Here is a 24,258-nt window from a genome sequence, read left to right as displayed (position 1 = left end):
TACCTGGTAGAAAATAATGCAGGGATGATGGGTGAAAGCCAGGGTTATAATAGTAATCTGTAAATATGCGCATTGAGCATCCGTTAAGGCGGATATGTGCAATACGATTATCATTTCTTTTATTGTTGTAATGGTTCCAAGAGGACATTACAGTTGCATACGATGATTCATGTACGCAATGTTTAACACTCATTAGAATAAAAATTGAAAACATTCAGACATTTCCAAAATGCAAATTAGATTATTTACAATATTGTTGTTCTTGCGAAAAAGCGAAATGCTTGCTATTACTTGTTCACCTTTTGATCACCTTACTTTATGTATCTATGGTAACCATGGTAACCGATGTGACCTGGGCTTTTAAGAAATCACGTATGTGTGATATTGGTCATCGTCACGGTCATCTAATCCATCGTGTCACGCTCTAATATCCTCATAGCAACGGATGCGATCCGTGTTTGGTCTCAATGGATGCTGAGCCGTCAATCATCATCATAGCAACAATGAATCTCAGAGCAATAAGGATCATCTTAGGAATTAAGACGAGTATTAAGTGTACTGACCTGCCGGAGTCATGTTTCTTATATTTATATGAGGTCAAGGTGTAAATTAAAACAAGACGAGATTTATAATGGTGTCACCAATCACCATTGAGTACTGAGAAGGTGTGAGTGATTCATAAGGAATGGAATATATTGCAGAGTAAAAATCAGAAAGATCAGGTTCAATATAAAAGGGTTGAATTATTTAAAATTACAAACGGAGATGAGTTTGGCGGTTAGGGGTAGGGGGTTCGAAACGCAACCCTCCCTTCTCCTTCCAACTGAACGAATCTGATAGGGCCAACTACAGTCAAGAAATATTGTTTCTAGATTTTAACAAAATAACGACAGGGATATACTTTAAATACACCCACCCTTTTTCCCTCGCTCATTCTGTGTATTTTTACATCGAGACTGCTAAGTATATACTACATCTAGCTTTTTATTATTACAATCTACAAAGTATCAATTAGAATAGTGTGTAACTAAATACAATTCATCCTACATGGGCTTCTCGTGTCAAACAATCAGACGTTCACGTAAACTCGATACTTTCTGTTTTAAAGCTGTCTCACTGTCTCACATAATTTAATATCGGCGCTGTTTGAGAATCAGACAAACAATAAAGGGTCTATCAATTTCTACTTCCGATCTACTCTCTAGCTAATATGGGATTCAAAATCTTCTAGCGTATCATTGGCATGAATCAACGAGCGGGTGAAAAGAAGTCATGATCATTGTCATAAACAATGGCTGAAATATCTTAAAAGCCTCACCTCTAAACCTTGAACCTGTATGTATTCGTATACCAAGAACACGAAGGCATCGTGTAGCATATTTAAAGATTTAAATTGTTTGCCTGGCTGTATTTCATATAACCTTATCATACCCGCGTCATTCTTGATAAAACATCATTTTTGGAATGTAAAAATACCAAAAAAAATAAAATCACCTAAAATTGTTTTGGCAGGCAGAATTCTGGTCCATATCAAATCGCCGTTTTGCGAAATAAGAATGATTCCACCTTTGACATTTATCATTAAAAGGCAAAATGTTTCGGTAATGAAAAGAAGATGAAGAATATTTTCATCTTTGAGACGATTCGGTAAATATATTCATGTAGCAGACGTCATGCGATGCGAGTGGAATAGGCAATGACAAAGATATTGAGGTTCTGGAGGGCAGGAGAGAGATAGCAAAGAAATCAATATTTCTTGAAATCTAACGATTTGATTTGATTTTCTGGAGGAGTTGGACAAACATATCACGGATAGAGCGCCGTGGGTTTGGAAGCCTGGCTAAAATAAACAAAAACGATATATTTCCGAAATTGATATATTTCGCATGCGGGGTGTTTACCGAATTAGGAGTTTGAACCCGGTGATATTTGATTTTTCTATCATCGTGATCATAGCAATAGATGGTGATTATAATTTGTGATGAATTTAAATGAGAAAAAAAATCCAGATTCCATACATATCGGATGGGTTCCGGTGTGTATGATATTATTCTGATAATATAATATTTTGTTTCACATGGTGTAACAAAGATAATGCTTTCTCTATACTTCTTGTACAATTTCTTTTTCTTTTTCCCCTTCCATAGGGTTCCTATAATAAATTATATCATTCACACATTAATACAAGAAGAGATATATATACATATAGAATTTCAAAATGATATTCTTGGCAAATAAAAAATATGATAAGAACATACATTTATAGATATCATTTGCAAATGCAGTTCATTTCTAAAATATCACATATTCACTTGGCAATATAATTTAGAAGAAACAAACGATCAGAAAAATTTGTGCAATTTGGTCCTCAATTGTGATATTTGCCCTAAATTTTCCCGAAACTTTTTTCTATTTTGACAATTTTGACACTATAATGTAAAGTCTTTATGAAAGATTAAATAAGTGGTATCGTAACGAGTAAAGTGTTCATTAATAGAGCAATTTTTCATGAACGTAATTTTTGCCCTACATCATGAGCTTTATAAAGTGAATACTAAATCAATTTCGGACAAGCATTACAAAATTTTCTTGTAAACTGATATTTTCCCTCATTTTTTAAAGGTTTATCCATTAATCCGTCCTTGTTTCCACGAAGTGATGGTAGTGAGGAAAATCGTCACGCAAAGTGAATGCAATTTTTTTTTCACTACCGTCACTTCGTGAAAACAGCGACGAATCCTTTCAAAGTTAATGCACTTCTGGGGTAAAATAATTCACTTCATTAGCTTTGAAAAAATAGCTTGCCGATTTTAGATAACGGTAGAAAGGTACTTCGCTGTAACCTGCATTGATGATGTTTCTTGAAGAAAAAAAAACCTTTAATAAAAGCATAGGTCATCCGTTTGTCTTTCACTCATTACCAAAAGATTGTAAGAAAAACCCCAAATCAGAACCGAAAAAAAAGATGAAAAATAAAAGCGACCCGGCTTACTGAATTGTTTTTTACTCACAAAAATGGATAAAAGTGATGATAGTAATAATAATAATAATAATAATGTGTCTTGTTTACCCAGGGTAGCCTCATCAGTATTCATACTGTTCTCCCCGATTTCAAATCATTCCTGAGTATGTTTTATCGATCGTTAAACTTCTTTACTTTCCCGAGAAGACTGCCACCGGTCCTCTACCGATCTATCAAAGCTTCTACATAGAGGTGCTATCTCCGATTTTACATGAATGAATTATTTGAAAAAGGTAAGAAACTTTCATGCAATTGAAAATATTGCCTCATCCCACAAGACCTTTTCTTCAAGGTCCGATCTGCAAACACGGTCCAAACAAATAGCTGGTTGCAATCAACCTCTAAGCTGAGAGAAGATGCCACAATGTATCTATACATAATACTAGCCCCTTTTCTGAGAATCGTCTTACATAATGTTTTTTGCTGATTTTCTTGCCGTTATTGCGATAGGCCAATATAAAATATTCCCCGTGAAATAAAGGTCGAACTGAAACCTTTGCATTTTTCACCCAAGTGGAAAAATAATGAGCAGAAATAAAAAGTAGTGCCAAGGGCATTGATGGAGAAAACATTGATTACAAATTAGCAATTATGAAGCATAATATAACACATGTTGAATGGCACTTTGGATCTTTATTAGCTATCTTTCGCATCGCTCCACGTCATTTGATCTCAGATTAGAGAGGCGCACTTTGTAATAGACTGCCCGGAACTAAAAATTTGTCATAAAATCGATGATTTATACACTGCTAAAAGACAAATCAATGCTAGTTAGAGATCAGATGATGAAACTAAACGAGAATCGTTCGAAAGTGATTTTCTTAAAAATTGGTAGCAACGCCGAGAATAATTAATGGTATAAGATGACGCGACAAGAAATAATTTTACCCGAGATGCATAGACCCGTTACATAGCCTTTTCCTTTTGTATTCAGTCCGTTATTGGAGAGTGTCGTTACGTTTTAATTATGATGATTGTTAAAATGGCATTAACTCGTAGTGAACATGATTGGACGTATATATCGCCTTTCTGGTCCTCGCTATCGAATTACATCTTTATTATTATTTTATCAAATATTCCTGTACTTATGAGGGGTGGGGGAAGAGGGAGAGCTATAAATTGGACAAAAAAATAATGATGACATTAGGTGTTCTTGGAGGCACATCATAACCTACTTGCTTACTTCTGTAAGGCTGTCATTGTGCTATAATGATATTCGTAAGTTACTTTTACCAAAATGTCCTTTCTAGATGCATAAGATAAGTTTTGGCAATAAAATATAAAATAAAATCAACAAAACCAAATTTGCAAATTGACAAAATCGACCAAATGTAGTCAATCTACAACATTAATTTAAACAATATATTGTTATTATATCAAGTGAATATCGTTGAGGTGTTTAAGTACTTTTGAGTACTAACGACGAAACCATAGATTGCACTGTATTAAAGCTAATGATCCATGACTCCCGTACTTCATTAATTTCTATTTATCATTTTCCATTTTCTCCGGTCTCTAGGAATGATCGTGGAGACACATAAAAGAGAGAAAGATAGAGAATGAAAAGGAGAGAGAGGGGACAGGCGGGGATTATCGTGAGAAATAAAGAGGGGAAAACAAAGAAAGTTAGATTTAGCGTGTACTTTTGTGAACTGCTGCATATCCCATTAGTCTTATCTCTGCAATTGGACGTATCTTTTTCTCTTCTCATTCCTACATTTCCAATACCTTATATGTGTTCGCTTTCTCCCTCTAATTTTTTTTCTCTCTAGGCTTTTCAAAACAACCCCGTCATACTTATGAATTTTCTCACCTCCCCCCCCCCCCCCCAACCCACCCTTTTCTCTTTTTCTCTCTCTCTCTCTCTCTCTTCATCTCTTTTCTTCATCTCTTTTCTTTCTCTCTTTGTCTTTCTCCTTATCACTCATTCCCTTCTCTCTTCGGCTCTTGTCTCTTCCTCTCTCTCTCTCTCTCTCTCTCTCTCTCTCTCTCCCTCCAACCAGATAACTTGTCATAGCGCAGTATTATGGCCGATAGGCTTTTGTTACCATTTCGCTGCGTCTTAATTTGATCAGAGTTTGTTTTGGAAGTGCCAATCACAATTAATGAAACTGTATCTTATATCCGTCCGTACTCAATCCGAATTACTTTTATGAAACGCTACATGGTTATTATCTGAGGGGCGTATAGCGAGGGTCCAGCCATGGGGTGGGGCGGGGGCACTGGTGTTAGGGGAAAAGGCGGGTGGGGGCACCAGTCCTACTGGTTTTAAGACCCATGTTTGTGCAACAATTTCTACCCGATCAATTTCTTACGCTAGCTTGAATCCTAACTTCAAAGCTGGAACCAACACAATACGTGACCCTAATCCTAAACCCTAACCCGAAACCTCACCCAGAGCGATTGTAGTGCAGGAAAATGTCGAATCACCGTCTTACTATTAAAGAGGATGGTGGCAAAAATATACAAATAAACAAACAAACAAACAATCAAACAAACACCCCCCCCCCTCTCTCTCTCTCTCTCTCTCTCTCTCTCTCTCTCTCTCTCTCTCTCTCTCTGCTCTGTTGCTATTCGATGTGGGGCTCTTACCGCCCGTGCACCCCCCTCCCTCTCCGTAGCTACGCCTCCATTTTGACCTACCTTTGTTTTACCAGGATCGACCACAATGGTATCACTGGATCGATAATTGAAATCATTGTCCTTGGAAAAGAAACATTTATCTCATAATTCGTGTAATTTTGTCTTCTTAAAGAGTCGTAATTTGGAATAGAGGCGGTTTCGTAATGTTAGAATAATTATTAAATATTTCACCCAAGAAAAAATCGTTTAATTTAAAGAAAATGGTTTTGCCAAAGAGCAAACTTTCAGAGTTTTGTTAAAGGGGCTCTTCGCAAAGGGTGAACTATATGTGTGTCTGAAAGGGAGGGATGTACAGTTAAATTTAACAAGAATAACAATTCATGTGTCTACAACTTGTAACTGTTTACATTTTGAAAGTTAGTACTTTGGTTTCTCCATGTTTTGCGCTTTAAAAATTGGGTTGCACTTTTAAAAGTTGTTTTCATCCACACTTGATAACCGGATATTATGTTCTAAAGTTGTTTTTGTAACTTATTGCTGAAAGTGCACGGTATTAACTGCTCGAACTTTCATGAGCCGTCGAGGATGGTTTAAAGTTAACCAGGTAATATCATTCAATTCTGATCAGCACACCGACAAAGAGGTGACGTGAAAAAGATAAAGGAGAATAAACCAAAATAAAAATGTTCGCTGAATATTTCCTTTTATAAGCTATATACACTGCCCCAAAACGACACAGTTTATTTATGAATAATATTCACGACCTTTTGACGGCTCTTTCTCCCACCATCTTTATTTCTTTTGTTCATTTTTTTTCCTTTTCAATTGAAAGACATCTCACATTTTATTGTCTCTAGGGTCGTCACATAGCACGCTTAATCAAAACCACCGTCCCGCCGGGCTTTCTCTCGCCTTGCCCGCCCCGGTTGAGATTTGATTGCTTCGTACAAAAGCGTTTTAACAGTTAGCCACGAGCAGACAGGTGTGTTTATCGTTTTTCTCATTTTTATCTTCTTTTTATCTCCGTCTATATTCCCTCTCTGTTTCTCTTTCTCTGTCTATCTTACTTTTGCTATCTCTCTCTCTCTCTCTCTCTCTCTCTTGCTTTCTGACCCCGTCTGTTTGTGACTCTCTCTCTCTCTCTTTTTCTACTTTTCTCTGTCTGCATATCAATTCTTTATCTCGTTCTACTCTGATCACCCTTTTTTCCAACAAGCTTGCTTTAACTTTATCACTAATTACTCTCTCTCTCTCTCTCTCTCTCTTTCCAGCTATCTCTTCCTTTGTATCAATATTGCTTCTTTGTTTCCATTGTGTTTGACGTGAAATGCTTACGTAAATATCCCTCTCCTCTCTCTCTCTCTCTCTCTCTCTCTCTCTCTATTTCTCCTTGTCTTTAGTCATATTTCGTTTGACCCTTTTCTCTCTTTCACTATAATGCGAAATGCACACATATCCCAACTCTCTCATATTTTTTTCTTTCTTTCCTTCTTCCTTCATTTCGTTCTTTCTTCCTTCCTTCCTTCATGTATTTCTTTCTTTATTTATTTATTTATTTATTTTTCTCTTTTTTAATCTATGCACCTTTCTTTCTCTCTCTCTCTCTCTCTCTTTCTCGCTCTCTATCTTTTATCTATTTCTCCTTATCTCCTCTGTCTGTCTCTATTAGTCATTGTTAGTCATACTGTACCTATCTCTCACCCTCTCTTTTGGCGTCTCTCCCTTGCTAGTTTATGTTTCAATTTATCATGGGAAGGTATATAGAGGGCATTCATTTGTGGATCGTCGGAGACAACAGCACGTAAAGAGATATTTTAATTACCGGGCCGACTCGCACCCCATGCCGTCTTATTTTCTCGCCTAGACAAATGTGCCAAGAAGTCCTAGTGATATGTTATTGATTCCACCAAACAAAAGTATAGCGTCCAAGTTAAGGGCTTAAAGAAACGCGAAGAATATAACTCAAGCGCCGCCGGGTATGAGACGAAATATACAAAGGTAGATTGAAATATACGAAGGCAATTGAAACGAAAATAAAGTCTATACGGTGGGCGTAGGACGTCAAGAGTAGGCCTATATATATTTGCTTGAAGAAAGTCAAATTGAGTGACAATGCGGGAGGTAATAACAATAAAGACAGGTGTGTGATTTTTTTTTCTGAGCTATGTAAACATTAATATTGTTTCATAAACACCGGGGAGATACAAAGTAAATAATAAGAAAAGATAGATATTGGATATTGGATCAGCCTACTTCGAAGAAAAAAAACATGAATTTTGATTAATTTTGTCAACACTACGGTAATGAGAGGCAATATTTCGTTCAAACTAATATTATCGAGGAAAGAATACTGTCAAATTTGGTGTTATTAACTTATGCTTCATGTTTGTGCAAAGTATTTAATGGGGTCAAGTGCCCCTGCCCTCTCGTAGCTACGATACAACCTACACCACAACTGCCACCACCACCACCACCATCAACTCCGCAACCACAACCATCATCAACACACCACCACCACCACCCCCAATTACGCTTGCGGTATCCGCAAATTCTTTTCTTTTTGTAATAATATTTTTAAATAAAATCCTTCGCCAATCCCCCTCCTCCTTTTTTACGATCCTGGATACCCCCCCCTGATCAAAATCTAATTCTTTTCTCAAGATTCTTGCAAGCTTAAAGAGAAGGTTGAGTTTTGGGAAGAGGTGAAAATAATTTGTGAGCAATATCATTGTTATTATGTAAATGTGGCAGAATATCAGAGAAAAATTGTTCCTTGAAAAGCATGGCTCTTCAAATGCCTTCATATTCTAAATATGACATGTAACAGCTTATAAATGTGAGGCTCATTTTTATGCCACAAGTTTGTGTAGTCCCATATACATCTTTCTATGTAAAGTGCTCGTTACTTTTACCACGACTTTGTCAAATTTCCTATAATTTGGATGATTCCAGAACCTTGCAGTACTAATTGATTCCACACCGTTTATCTCACAATGCAATCGCATGGCCAGAACTCAACTTTATCTTTTAATTAGGGTGTTGGTGGTGGTAGTTGTGATGATGATGATGGTGGTGGTGGCGATGGTATTTTTTATTTATATCAACATATTTACATCAAACTATCAACACACAGAGGTCAATGCTGTCTTTAGAAGATGTGAATACATTATTATTTACAAGCATCATTTCTATTCAAAATTTCACTGTATCCTGTAGGTAATCATTCCTTCTATCATTCCTTCATTTTTTTTCAAGCAATCTGAAAAAATAAAGATATATTGAATGGGGCAAATTTATCTGCTAACTTACTCAAATATCCCGTTGCCTGAAGTTCCCCACAAGCTCTTCAAGTGGTCTAAGTCGTTGTCAGAACAATTTGACCACTATCTGGTTTTACTAAAATATAGTTTAATTGCCCAACATCTAGACGATTTCCTCCTTGTTTCAAAGAGTCAATAGAACCGATTTATATTCACCAGGAATACCACGAAATTCTGAACCACATCAATACGTCATCGATGTATGACGTCATGGGGAGATCGACGGCAAGTTAAAAAGTTGTAACAGATGTAGAAATTAGGCCAACCATGTTCTGATTAATTAGCTGTAATTGGGGGAAGGAAATAAAGATGGCGACCTCTCTTCAACTCCTTACTTTTCTCTTCCTGATTCAGTCTGATTAATTTAACTTTTGGTGCGTGACGTTTCAAATATTTCAGTTTACTTCGACGCATTTCTTACTCTCTCTTTACTATCTTGAACAGATTTTCGTTTCTCTTTCTTTCTTTCTTTTTTGCTGCTCATAGCCCACGCAAACTACTTGAGAAGAATGTCTTGTATAAGTCGTGACCCAGCATTAACCCTCATTCATTAAAGGAATTATTACAACCATTCATTGCCATAAGTATTTACATCTATGGTCATAAGTGCATTGCACAACATTTGTACGATAAAAGTTGTTAGATTACAAGTCCTTTAGAAAGCATTTGTCACTGATTTGTTGCTCTTCTTTCTTTTCATAAACGTGCTTCTCCATAAACTCCATATTCTTTAAGATTTAGAGTGGATAGTTATTGTGATAATTACATCGACATGGGGCACTTGATGTAAAGTGATGTTATGTCATGCGATGTGATGCGATCTGAATAATAATTTTGTAACAGTTTAAATTCCTAGCATGCAAAACGTGCCCTTCAACAGTGACATTAAAATTGTAGGATAACAATTTTTCTTGTTGGAGATATTATCAAAATATGATCTCTGATTGCCTGAAAAAAACTTTCAGTTTCGAAGAGATAACGAAATACCCGCAAAGACAGGTTTTAAATCATAAATCATAAATACATTAATAAATAAATAAATATACGGTTATTAATATAACGGTCACGTGGTAAGGATTATTCACATTTAAAAAAGCATCAGTATTTAGTCCATCCAATGCTATATCTAGAATTCTGGATAATCCTGTTTCAAGTCTTTTATTTATTGAATTGACGTTACATGTTGTACTACATCTCACAACTAAAACAGGAATATAACTTTGAATACAGATAGTATATCCGCAATCTGTTGATTGATCAGATATCATTATACTATATCAATTCACTTGGCAAAACAAAATACTTTTATCTCTTGATTTCGAGGCGCCGCTAGCATGCATGTAATTCATATATTCATCATGTTTGTTATTCTACCGGATGCATTGTATATTATATTTTTCTTATCAACTTTTTTGTTGTTAAGATAATGTCGGCGGGGTTTGTAATCGTAACATTTTGTTGTATGATACTTTCTAAATTTTAGATTGTTGGAGTAACTACGTGAAAAAAAAACCTTATATCTTTGAATTTATCTACAGAACTACCTTCGTTTTTTTTGTAAAGCAATTGACACATTTCTTCAGGCAATAATTATTAAGGTGTCTTATTTTAGTCACGTTCATCCAAGATGGTCACCTTTGTTCAATCTGTGACTGAGCCGGTGGATATGGAGCGGAAGTTAGGATTAAAATTCGAGGGAATTTGATAGAAAAGTGCGAAAGATCAAAATACACGTATCGCCTATATTTGCCCCGAAAATCAGAGGTATTTCCAACGTTTCGGGAACTCGTGCACCAACTAATTGCTCGCCCACTGTTATTGGGTGCGCGCGAAAACAAGCTAATGAAGACAAAAAACTACCTAGAAAGAGAAAGTGGACACGGATTTGGAAGCGGCCCATGAGGCAAGCCGATTAATCCACGTTTTGCTCTGTTAATTAAAGGGTGTATCAATATCAACAGCCTCGAAAATAAAAGTCAAGGATAGAAAGGACGGGTAAAACATTTTGATCTTTCTTGACGCTCGGTGGTCCAAGTATGATGATTATGATCAATATAGCCAGGACGAATTCGATTGCAAAAACAGAGCGATACGTGAGGACAGTCTGTAAACAAAGTCAGATATAGCTATATCTTTTCGGCAGACATGTCGTATTTTGAAGAAAAATTAAACCCTTCTAATTGGACCATTTCACACTTGGCTCGATAATATGTAGAGAGGATGACGCGCTGCGATATTGCAAAAATCTTGAGTCATCTCATCGTAAGCAGTAGTAAGTAACCCAAGATTTGCAGTGCAGGTCTTGGCGTTTTGCACTGGATGCACCCGCACCAATGAGGATGGACTTTCCCACTGTATGCGCAGACGGTAAATATGAACGATCATAATTGGGAATATCGCCCGCTCTAACGCCCGCGCATTTGGACGGGCATAAACGAAATTCCCGCGCCTGTAAAACAAATAAGGCATAACAAAATAAACGGGTGAGTTGTCGCTTTCTTCCATTTCGGAGACGGAAGTCAGATGTATTTTGTAGTGAATTATAACAGTGATTTGCATTGTTTGTTTTCTGATAGTAAAACCTAAGTTTTGCAAAACAACTAAATGACGTACAACATCAATGAAATGTCATTGTTTGTCGTATGAAAGAAAACGCTTTGCAACTGCAATGGATGTAAACTCTCGTCAAAGTAAAAACTCAATTTTGCAAAACAATTATAAGGACATACAACGTCAATGAAGTGTCATTGACATTAAGTTCCTTTCATTTCGAATTAAAAAAAAAGATATTCATTTCAATCCATGATATATAAATTCGATGAAACAATGAATAATGCAGACAACCAAAGACAACACAGTGAAGGTAAAGAAGGGATAACATTCCCCGAAGTCTAAAACTTGTGATGGGTACGGCCAAATAAATTGTACATGAATTAAGGTTCTTCATAGCATATCAAAAGCACTGATATGTAACCTATACTGAACTTCGAATGTGAGACGTCTTTCAAATGTTTTCGTCTTTATCTACTAGAAACCTCAACAATTCTCTTCGTCGGAAATTGGGACGCTGGTAATAATCAATATTATTCGTGACTTTCGGTCATTTTGTCTTCTTTGCGCCATTAAAAAAAAACGATAAAGAAAAGTTCTGATTTAAAAGTAAAGGGTTATCAATAAAAGGGAAGATGTTGTTTCAAATTTAGCTATTTCAAAGACAAAAAAAAGTTGGACGTTTCTTTCAAAACTGATCATTTGGTTCCAAAGTGTTTCCAGACCACCATTTATAAATCTTGTCGTTGAAATAAAGTCGCCTTAAAGAAGATGTCGACCTTCATGCAATTCCAGACAAGCGAATTGAGGCCCTCTCTGATTTTATAGATTTTATAGAGACAAAGCCGCACTGGCGTAGCGCGCATACTGATTATGGATTCTAACGAAAATTATGACGTCAGATGTTCCTGCATTGCTGATCTATTTTGAAGACTTTCTTGCCCTTGGAGTTTCAAGCGTATAAATGCCATAACAATATATAGTCATGGTTTAGCCATGGTGTGTTTTATGTGAACCACATATTGGCTGAAAATAAACTAGAAACTACGTCATCAATAAATCATTGCCCCCGCCGTATAAATATAAACCATCGCAAAATAGTCGGGGGCTCTAAGTGGTACTAAAAGTGAAACATAAAGCCAATCTTGGGTATATTTTCTTTATAATTTAAGTCTAGCAAATTGACAATACATTGGGATGAGGAAACTGAGCGACTATGCTTTGGAATACATATCGCTATATTTAGCGCTAGCGTTGCATGAAGCTGAATATAAACATCAATGGTTAAAGTGACATTTCATTTTTTTCATGTGCTGGAATTAAAGATAGCATAATCACTATGTTATCTTTAATTCCAGCACATTGAGGAGGAGGGGGGGGGGGTCGAAGGCGTCGAAGATAAAATGCGTTTTTGGTAAGTTTTATCCCAATGAAGGATAGCGCATATACCATCTGATAATATTCCTCTGACCGCTTGTATGGTTTTTGTTTAGCAATCACAAGGTATTAATGTTAATAACTAGAATTAATCGCAATTATGTTTGTCCAGTACGAAACATTATATACATGTATATCTCACGGACAATATTGTTTCCAAGCGTAATGTTGCAATCGTGTTGTTAAAGTTTAATCTAAAATAATTAAACATCGGAGAATTATCGAAGGAGAACTGTTTAATTAGATGGAAATAATATTTATCTTGTTTTAAAGATTACCCCCACCGTAATGTAGAATTTGTACAGCTTTTAAAACCAATTAACAAAAATCGATTTATTACACATTTTCCCCAACCAGTGACCTATAGACCCAAACTGCTTATTACCTTTCATAACATGCCATCGTTTCCTCTTAACGAAATATCATTTATCCCGTATGCCATACTTTACTTTTGTATGTGTTATTTGATTTTGTCGTATTATCTGCCCCTTCTAAATTAATGGCAGGAATTGATAGAAATGTCAAATCTGGTGATTGACTTTGCCTAGACCGGAAATTTAACAGTCTTTGTACGTGCAACCCGGCCGATATTATTTCTCTCTCTCTCTCTCTCTCTCTCTCTCTCTCTCTCTCTCTCTCTCTCTCTCTCTCTCTCTCGCTTTCTCTCTCTCTCTCTCTCTTATTTTTTTTAACTAATACATTTTTCCTGCTACTAGTTTTTAGTATCTTTTTTCATTAAAGACATTGCAGTTTAAATTTCTAATATTTGAAATGAATATTGACACATTCGTACAAATTGTACATGATTAGTATTCGATTCTACTATGTTTCAATATTCGTTAGTTTGGGGCAAGGACATAAGCTTTGAATACAATCATTGTACAATGATGTACTCAAAGCTTACGTCCTTGCCTCAAAAATTATTTCTCTCTCCGTCCTCTCTCTTTCTCCCTCTTCTTGCTCTTTCTTTTTTAAATGTTTTGTTCTCTTTGTCTCTCTGCCTCTCGGCCATGTCTGCCTCTCTCTCTCTCTCTCTCTCTCCCTCCCTCTCTCTCTCTATCACCCCCTCCCTCTCTCTCCCTTTTTTTCGCCTTTTCTATGGGTATGTAGAAGAATCGTTGGAAACAAAAGTGTCCAATTAGGAGCGAAACTTTCTCAGTTAATACAAATGAACCGCTATTAGTTTCATCTGGATTCGTCCGCTCTACCACAACGTCCGACATTCAACCCCAGCATCCCCTCCGGGTTTCGTCGGGAAGTCGTGATTCTCAGAGAAGAACATCAAGAGATGGAGGGATGGGCAAAGTGATGGCGGTGACACTCATGACGGGTGATACTAATCGTCGTTTAATATTTTCATATTTTGTACTGGCTGTGTAGATTGGGTTGCGTTTAAACCTCACGGCGAATAGTTGCCATGCATGTCCATAGGTGACTCATCTGACATGTCAAACGGAGGAAATATTTTAGAGAGAGAGAGAGAGAGAGGAGGGAAGGGAAAGAGGGGGAGGGAAAAAGAGAAAGAGACAGAAAGATCGAGAAGAGAGAGAGAGAGAGAGAGAGAGAGAAAGAGAGAAAAATTGGGAGAAAGAGAAAGAGACAGAAAGATCGAGAAGAGAGAGAGAGAGAGAGAAAGAGAGAGAGAGAGAGAGAGGGAGAGAGATGAAAGAAAGGGTGAAACAGAGAAAGAAGTGATTACAGGAGAATATGATGTAAGAGACAAAGAAAATGAAGAGAGGGAAAGAGAAAAGAGTGAGGGGAGAGTGAGACCGAAGAGATACCAGTATCTCTTTGGTGAGACGAACGCACACAGACAGAAAAGAGAGAGAGAGAAAAGAAAGTGAGAATTATTTTATGTTCACAAGTATACTTTCATTTGTGTTGTATAAAATAATGAAGGAAGGTGTGTGAGACAGTGAGTGAGATGTTAAGAGATACAGAAAAGAGCGTGCTTGCTTTAATGTTGATATGATGTGATTGGTCCCAAATGAAGATTGCAATTGTGCAAAGACGGCTACGGAATACGACATGACTAAGTCTTGAAATAACCACAGAGCGTCGCCGATTGGTCACACAGCTTGGTCACGTGCACAGACGACGATCATTGCATTGCAGGCCATTGATCGGGTGTTGCAAGCACCTTTATTTATTTTGACATAAAGGGAATGGTAACTGGATGTATTGATTTTGATCAGTGGCATTTGAACAGCTATACCCATACCGAATTTTATGGGAAATTTTTTGTCCCTCACATTTTGATTTATCGAGAATGTGTCATGGGTAAATTGATTATCGAGTAATGGTCTTACACAATGACTATATACCACGCTAATATTACCAATATCTCTGTCTCTCTGTCTCTCTCTCTCTCTCTCTTTCTCTCTCTCTCTCTCTCTCTCTCTCTCTATCTCCTTGTAATGCATTTCTAATCGCAAACTTCTGTTTAAAACTTTCGCAAATGCATATGATGACGTATAATCAGGATATCAATAATATTATTGTCAGGGACTCTCTATCGTTGCACAACAATATTTTCAAAACCTTAAAATCTGGAATTTAATATTTGTTTGCGTTTCCTTCTTAAATCTCTCTCAAGATATCCATTACATCCCGGTGATTTTTCTATGACTGCGGTCAAACATCACGTCACGGAAGAGGAAGTTTCTTCTGCTGTTTAGGTAGAGTCACGGCCATCTCCCGTGGTACATCCGGATCTAACATCACCGTTTAAAGGGGTAGTTGAGTTCTGTTGCAGAGGGCGCTACAACAAATATTTTTTTGTGAGATAATGAAAAACTGAGTGTCAAATTTGAAAGAACATAATATTTAGATCCCAAAACCATCTTTGTTTGATCAAAATCGGTTCAGAGATGGCTGAAATATAACGATTTATAATACCTGTGTACTACCACAAATATTAGATAGTTTGAATAATTTGAAAAAACCGTTGAAAAAAACGAAATAACACCATTTACGTCGTATTTAAGCCAATGCCGATGTTGGCTTTTTTGTTGGCATTTTCGTGTTGCTTATATTACCCACAATTAGCCGGCTCATGTATTGTTATTTTTAATTAAATAATGAATTAACGGTCATCGTGTTTTTTTTTTTAAAGTGGAGCTGAAGTGGTATGATCGTATTGGCTAAATTTCACACATTTTGGGGTCTAAAATGACCTTCATAGCAATTTTAGGTTCTAAAAGGGCATAGAAACATCATAAATAAGAATAAGGGCAATAACCATGCACTTTGAAGGCATTTGCGGTCTGAAAACGGAACTCAACTATCCCTTTAAGAGTGATTCCATATCCAGACGGACAGTCAGAACCGATGCTGTATGTGAACATATTCAGATTATTATTTACGTTATGTTCTGCCCCCTCTTTATCTCTCTCTTTCTCTCCTTGCTGGCTTTTAATTTATATTCTTAAGTATTTTTAAACCTTCTCAAATAAAATTTCCTGACAAATTAAAGCTCCATTAGTCTGACATTAATTTTAAAAAAGAACATTAAGCAACTAAGACAAGTTACAAATTGCAACTCTTCCTATGTTAAATGTCTGTGGCTCATTTCAGTTCCATGCACCATTTTCTTTTATTCATATTCTTTCTTCTTCTTTGTTTTCTTTAAAATAAATAGATGACAGCATAGACAAATCAAAACGCAAGAGGTCCGCCGAGTATCCTTCTTCACTTCTTCAAGTCAAGAAAATGTTCATCATGTACTGTATGTAATTACTGAAACAACAGTTCTATTTATCCAATCCTTAAGGTCCTACAATCAATTCCAAACTTCATTAACAGTATGGGCCGTCAATCACCACGAGGACAATCATCTTTGTGAGTGTTTAGTCTATAAAACAGAGAAACATAACAAAATATATATTTCTCCAACTCGCGAATTAAGAGCAAATCGCGTCAAATGTCAAATGTTGAAACATAAACATTTTTTTTCTCTGAAAAAATTGCACTGGCTACTTATTTGCTCTTGGTCTTTGATGCCGTCAGGACGCCAATGTAGGCTAAAATAAATAATGTGCGAATGAGGGGGCTGAGAAAATGGGGGAGAGTATATACAAAACTTCATATAAAATAATGTTCTCTTAAGACTTATGAAATCGCTTGAAATGTGTTAAACGATTCTTTTACTAATTATTGCATCTGTTCAATTTTTAGTTCGGAGAATTATTGAAAATGTCGATAGAAACATAGGAAATAGACTTTGAATCAAAATCTCATAACGACAGTAAAAATAGGTCATGCAGTTCAGAGAGTTGAATAATAATAATAATATTTAATTTTTATATAGCACTTAATACAAATGTCTCTAAGCGCTTTACAAATATACTATTACCCCGGTCATTGGATTCAGTGCTTGCCCGCACACACTGTGTGCACAATCTCCACTCCCTGGGGAGCATTCCAGCCGGGCGTTACTTGACGCTCACAAGCTGTTTGACCACTGCAGCAGTTGTTTAATTCGCTGATAATATTGCATAGTTATATTTATCCCGAGTTTTTAAAAAAAAATCCTGATTATCCAGGTTACACTGTTTGCACCATCTCCCCCCACGCCCTACCCCCTCCCTCTCTCGTTTATTCAGACCGTATAGCATTCATCATGTTTGCTCATGTTTCTACGATATCTACATTGGATTATGTTTGTCAGACGACTGGTTTAGATTGTCTTGTTATCAATTTGTCTTTGGTTACAATGTTTGTTTAGACGAGTAAACTGCAGATTGGAAAAACAAAGTTTAACTCATTCTCCCTGTGTCTCATTCTCTTTCCCTCTCTCTCTCTCTCTCTCTCTCACTCTCTCTCCCCATCTCTCTCTCTCTCTCTCTCTCACTCACTCTCTCCCTCCCCATCTCTCTCTCTCTCTCTCTCTCTCTTTCTGTCTCTCCTAATTAGTGAGTATGTATAAAAACATCCGTATCTTCCTATATGTCTAAACAGCCGAAGTTCGAATCACATGATTTCCTGCCCGAATAATAGTGTGAACAAACGAAATTTCTAAAATCTTGGCACAATGCTTTGACAAAACAGTTTCGTGTAATAGATACAATAATGGCGACGAAATTCAAGAAATGTCTTCTCAAACCACTCTTTGTCAGTTTCATGACGGATGACAGTTAGGTGACAACTCGTTAAGACTAAACAAACAATACGTTTGACACGTTGCGATGTTTGGAGAAAGACATTCATTAGTCTGTATTTCTTTTGCTGGCGTTACGAAAGACATGGTCCCGTGGCGGATTTGTTCCGTCACCAAATTTGCCTGGCGGATCGGTTGATACTCCGTTGTGATATGAGGCAACGTAAATTGCGGAGGTTTTATTTTTTAAAAAATTTGTTATGGCCTCTCTTGAGGGCATTTGCCATTCATTTACACAACTCGCAGCAAATTTTTTTTTTTTTTTTAATTTTTTAATTTTTTTTATTTTTATTTTTTTATTTATTTACATTTTTATTTATTTATTTTATTTTTTATTCATTTTTTTAAAATGTAGTTATTTATTTATTTATTTATTTTTTTTTTTTTTTTTAATTTTTTTTTTTTTTTTGGGGGGGGGTTACGCGTCATAGCTGAACGAGCCTTATCAGCCCAGTCATTTAATATTTTGCTAAGAACACCACATCATTGGTCATGGACTACTAATTTCATTCATCATCATCAATATAAAACTGAAATGAGGTATACTTAAAGATAAAGGTGAGTTCTGGTCATCCGATTGCATTGTGAAAGAAAAGGTGTGGAATGGTTTAGAAAAAGTTGATCATGTAGCATGTAAGTATTGGTGTGTACTGCAAGTTCTAGAGTCATCAAAATCATATTAAATTTGGCCCAGTAAAGTAACAAGCACTATGTGCACAAACAGATGCATATGGGACTACACAAATGGTGTCGGGGCTACTAACCTTGATTTCCTAATATGCTCATTACTCAGCCAGAATACATTTCTACCAAAATTGTTTGGCAAATGACATTTATTTGTAATCTTGAACATTCAGTGTAAGTTTTGTTTGATTCTGTGAGAATTACTTTTCTTTTCTTTTAACCAGAACTCACCTTTATCTTTAAACCACGATCGCAACTAATTTCGAAACATCAACCCGAGGAAATTCCGATAGCCTTGCATGTGCGTCATCCCCTACTGAAATCAAAACATTATTTCTATGGGATGTACAATAGGATAGGGGAATTCCCTTCGAGTTGACTTTTTTCGAAAATAGTTGAGATCGTGTTTTAACAGGATCACGAAAGTAAAGAAGTGTCTGAAATCACGGAAATTCATAAAAACACGATTTTAGAAAGATGAACAACTGGAATAACAAATATTCGAAATAACGCACTCTCAAAACTTAGAATAACATAATTTGGCATAACAAAAGCAACGGACAGTACGAATAGACGAACGGAATAACATAATGTTTAAATAACGAACTTCTATTATCGTAATGTCGAATCTGTTTAAGGAACATTTTACGTCATACCCTAAACGCGTGATTCTAATTATCAACTCTATTGTAAAAGGTGTAAACATTTCCAACTTACATGTCAGAGTTAAGTCATACAGGGTTATACATTCCGCCTTGTGGTTACGCAATAGTTAATTGGTGTGGAAATTGGTTTTAGTAATGATCTGTACGGAGCAATTTTTTGCAAAGATTCATATTACGTCATCGTTTGGAAATCGTGATTTTTAATAACGGTTGGAAACGCCTCAAGTCACAAAATAATTTATGAAGAGGTTAAGAGGTAATTTTTGTCGATGTCGAGAGACTACTTGAAGAGTATATGGCTTTTATGCAATTAAACAAAAGGCGAAATATAATTATGATTTATGATTTATGTCACCGTTGGATTTCCAAGAATGATTTGATTCAGCATCTGAACTGACTTTACGAACTGAAAGCTAATAATTTGGAAAATAAAAAGATTTTTTAATCGTGTTCATAGACAGGGTGACTTCTAGTGAAATAAAGGCACGTAGCCAGAGTTTGATGTTTTGTTTTGTTTGTTTGTTGTTTTTTTTTTTTGGGGGGGGGGGGCACATACATGTAATCGATCGAGGAAAAAAAAGGGGGTCTAAAAACGTTCAACCGATCTTGGAAATTTTGGTGGGGCACGTGCCCCCCGTGCCCCCCCCCCCCCCCCCCCCGTGGCTACGTGCCTGACTATATGCAATGCTGATCGGAGTTAAAGATAGGGTTGAGTTCTGGTAATGATAGAAAATAAATTCGCACAGAATCCAACAAAACTTACACTGAATGGTTAAGATTACCAACAAAAACATGACATGTGCCAAACAATTTTGGAAGAAAATGTGTAGGGCCCCAGTAATGAGCATAGATAGATAAGTAAATCAATGTAAAGTAGCCCAGTAAGGCCCGACATCATGTGCCCCTGTAGGTTATTTATAAGCACTAGAAAATTTAGCCCTAAAACACTTCTGATTTCGAGAAATTGAATAATCAAAACTTACCAGTGCTCCTGGTATATTTCAAATATTTCAGATAGCGCCTAAGGCTATTCCATGGTAGCTGTGATCATGAAAATCTCAGAGTATGCAGTTCTGATATATAATTTCCAAACGGGAATAGTAAATTGGTCGATTATAGTCAAGAAACATTGTTTTAAAGCTAAAGTAATATCAGTCTTGAGAAGGAGCTCACTTTAGACCCAATATGCTTCAAAGATGTTCATTTGAACCAAATTCATGACCCCATACCAAAATTGTGTATTACCTTTAAGGTGAACATTTTTTCGGCGCTCAATTTTTCAAGTACCCAACAAACGTCCTATGCCAGGTTGCCCCAAACGTGTATCGTATATCATTAATAATCATACTGATTGTGCTCCCTAGATCATTCGAAATACAATATCCACCAGAGCTCAAAGGAGAGTTTGTTTGATGAAGATCCTTCTAATCCTAAAAATACTAATATCAGCTCACTCTGGATGGAAACATTAATGTATATTAATACTACAAAACTGGTGTTGTTTACATTATCGGTATAAATGGAATATATAAATGCCTAAGGCTTTTGTGTCCATAGCATTCACAAGCCCTGAATCGCTGTTTGCATTTGTTAATGCTCCAGATACAATGAGATTAATATAATGCCTGTATGACTTAAGAATCTACTCCAGAAGCCCGATCTATTTTCATCTTTCGACAGTTAAGACGTTTCAGGTATCACTAGATCCTCACAGAGAGGACATAAAAAGAATGATTGTGTAATGGGGTTCGGGCAATTTTTCGGACCATGACCAGCGGTGGTGTAATTAGATTATAGTTTTCATCCGAAGGCGAAAGGAGAGCTTCGTTTACGTGTTTGCGGCTAATAATTATCTGATGAAGGTTTTCTAAGATATGCAGAACCAAGTGGGATTTCTTTCTAGAATAAAGAACACTTATTTCCCTTGGCATGTAAGTAGCACTGCGTTGATCTTGAAAGAAAATTAATGGAACTTGGGCAAGAATGTATAAGATGGAAGGTGAAAATGATATAGATGGGATATGAACTGTAATTGATGCCGGAATTGTATTTCTTCATTTCATCTCTTCTTCGTTCTTTTTTTCCTTTTGAGTTGGCAGAATTTCCTTTTTATAATTATCCGGGTTTTGTTTCTATTAATAGCGTCAATGTTAAAATATACAATCTGGAAGTGAGAGTCAAACTTTGAAACAAAGGCTATATTCGTGTTAGACACCATCCTCTACCATCAATCCAAAACTCTTAACAAAAAATAGCCATCGAAATCATCAAAACCTCTCATCAATATCATGCACCACCACCAGTTCTAGAACCTCTATCGTCAAAAGCATCGCCACCAACACAAGTATCACTACAAGTACTCGTACTGCCAATGCTACCAAGACCAAACACCATCACAACCTTTGCACCACAACCATCACCACCACCCGCGGCAATCATCGCTATAGCAACACAACAGCCATCACCACCATAACCACCACACCAGCGACATCGACAGCAATTTCACCACCACCACCATAATTATTACCCCCTCCACACACGCTATCTGTACCTATCACTACCATCGCCAGCATCCTTAATAGGACCAACACCACGACCACCATAAACACCATCACCACTACCAATCACTTTCATCACTAGTAACAAGCAACGCGTCCTATAACCATGTACATCACTACCACCACCATCGAAATCATCACCACCACCACCACCACCATCATCATCATCATCATCACCACCATCATCATCATCATCACCATCATTGTAATAATCACCACCACCACAATCATCATAATCATCATCATCGTCATCAATACCATCGTCATCATCACCACCACCATCTACATCACCAACATCATCCCCACCACCATTATCATCATCACCGCCTTTGTCACCATCATCACCAAAATCATAATCCCCATCATCATCGCCACAATCCCTTTCACCCTTACCATCATCATCATGACACGCACCCTGACTAGTGATACCTCATCCCGGCAACAACTTGACTGTGTTATCATAATTCTGAAATCTGAATTTCATGTAACTGTTACTGCTTACCTTAAATATATATCTTTAAAAAAAATGATGTACTGTGTTCTCACTATGATAACATTACTCTTTTTTACTTTGTGTTATAGAGAAAATGGAAAAAGGTCGCAAGACTTTTGACAATTAAAATCAAGGGCGACTGCAGTATCCTATTATAAAGCCCATTGAAAGCATGTTTATATTACGTAATAATGATCGCACATTACAAAAAATGACATACAAGGCCTTAGAAAGTGCCCTAGTGATTTTTCGAAAGTAATTGGCTGTGATCGTCTTCATGATACACTTGACTATTGGTCGAGTGGTTTGAAAACGAAGGACGTGGGCTCGAATCCTGGCACGGCACATGTCCTTTGTCACCTGACAAGACGACATCAAAATTACAAATGCCACCTCTTAATGTTGCAATCTCATTTTTAACTGTCAATTTTTTTAATTTTAATTGTAAAATATATATATCGAGAACCACTTCTATTTTTGTCATGATAGCCAACATATGGAAATGATATACAATAGAGTATGTTTTTTTTATAAATATTTTCAAATTTTGACTAATAATTATCAAAAGGTCAAAACTCATATAAAACGAATGCCAACATGCAGAATGCTATATGAAGCAGTAAAGCATTGGTTCGAGAATGGACTTGGATAACGATGAGATGATAACACCTGTCTGGAGCCAAAAGGGCGTTAGGTCATAAACTTTAACAGTCTTAGCTGGGAGTTAACATCTTTCTGCATGGGTCTGATCAGGTGATTTTGCAGGCAGCTGCCAGCGTAATGGTTTCAATCTTACCAGCGATAATGAGTTATTTCACAAGTCATAAAGGCAATCTATGAATTCCGATAACTGTAATTCAAATCGGCTCCGTATGGTCTTGTAATCCTTTATTGCGTTTATAATTGCGTAGCGTTGATATTTTCCCGCAATATCTTGTTTTCTCCCCAATTGTCTGCGGAGTTGTCAGGGACGAGACGGAAGCCTATTTACACCTATATTTTGAAGTCTTATTACGCGAATGGATTCATTGTAGAGTTAATGACATATCAGTGTAGCGTACCAATTATTGTTTCTATTTTGATTAGAGAAAGTGACGAAAATAACACGTATTGGACCTCGAAGTAACTACATGCAAAATTCTGAATAGGTAAGTGAGCGCGAAATTATACGCGGGTTCATGGAAAGAAGAGAAATTGTTTTGGCAGGCAAAGACGATTTGCCGTAAGGCTGATCGAGCTAATTTCCTGATAATAGATGTAGCAATAATATTTGGATTGGTGACGTACATGTTTATGAACCTTCTTCAACTATGTCTCTCTTTGTCTCTCTCTGTCTCTCTCTGTCTCTCTCTGTCTCTCTTTGTATTTCTATCTTCTCTACTGCTCTCTTTCTATCATCTTAATTCTCTTTGTGTTCTCTCTCTCTCTCTCTCTCTCTCTCTCTCCCTCTCTCCCTCTCCCTCTCTTATATCTCCATCCCTCTTCTTCCCTGGATCTATTGCTGTATTTTTCTCCGTCTCCCCTCTCCCCCTTATCCCTTCTCACGATAAAGTTAGAGATGAATTATAAACAATTTGCTACGGACACCACAAACGTCTCAAGGCAATTTCTTGAAAATCAGTGCTAAAAAGAGTCTAAAGTTGATCAGAATATTGGTATCTTGACATCGATGATAGTGGCATAGAATCATGAGTCTGGCCCGGAGGCGGATTACCTAATCGTGACGTAAGCCAGAATGACCCAATCACGTTGAGGTTTAATCCCTGGCATTGCCCCGCTAGTAAATAC

At 36.7% G+C, this 24,258-nt stretch overlaps 1 protein-coding gene across 1 annotated transcript in view; it reads left to right on the top strand.

Moving 5' to 3' along the window:
* LOC580152 overlaps nucleotides 1–21,939 on the top strand; it is a 55,677-nt gene extending 33,738 nt beyond the window's left edge. Inside the window, exon 4 of the mRNA XM_030987515.1 lies at nucleotides 21,723–21,939. Within this exon, the coding sequence (XP_030843375.1) occupies nucleotides 21,723–21,939 (217 nt within the window). The remainder of the gene's footprint in view (nucleotides 1–21,722) is intronic.
* The last annotated feature ends 2,319 nt before the right edge of the window (nucleotides 21,940–24,258 follow it).

Source organism: Strongylocentrotus purpuratus, unplaced genomic scaffold, assembly GCF_000002235.5.
Source record: "Strongylocentrotus purpuratus isolate Spur 01 unplaced genomic scaffold, Spur_5.0 spur5_scaffold_16, whole genome shotgun sequence".
Taxonomy (NCBI): Eukaryota; Metazoa; Echinodermata; class Echinoidea; order Camarodonta; family Strongylocentrotidae; genus Strongylocentrotus; species Strongylocentrotus purpuratus.
The sequence above is the reverse complement of the archived record's forward strand: the minus strand, read 5'-3'. Positions and strand labels throughout refer to the sequence as shown.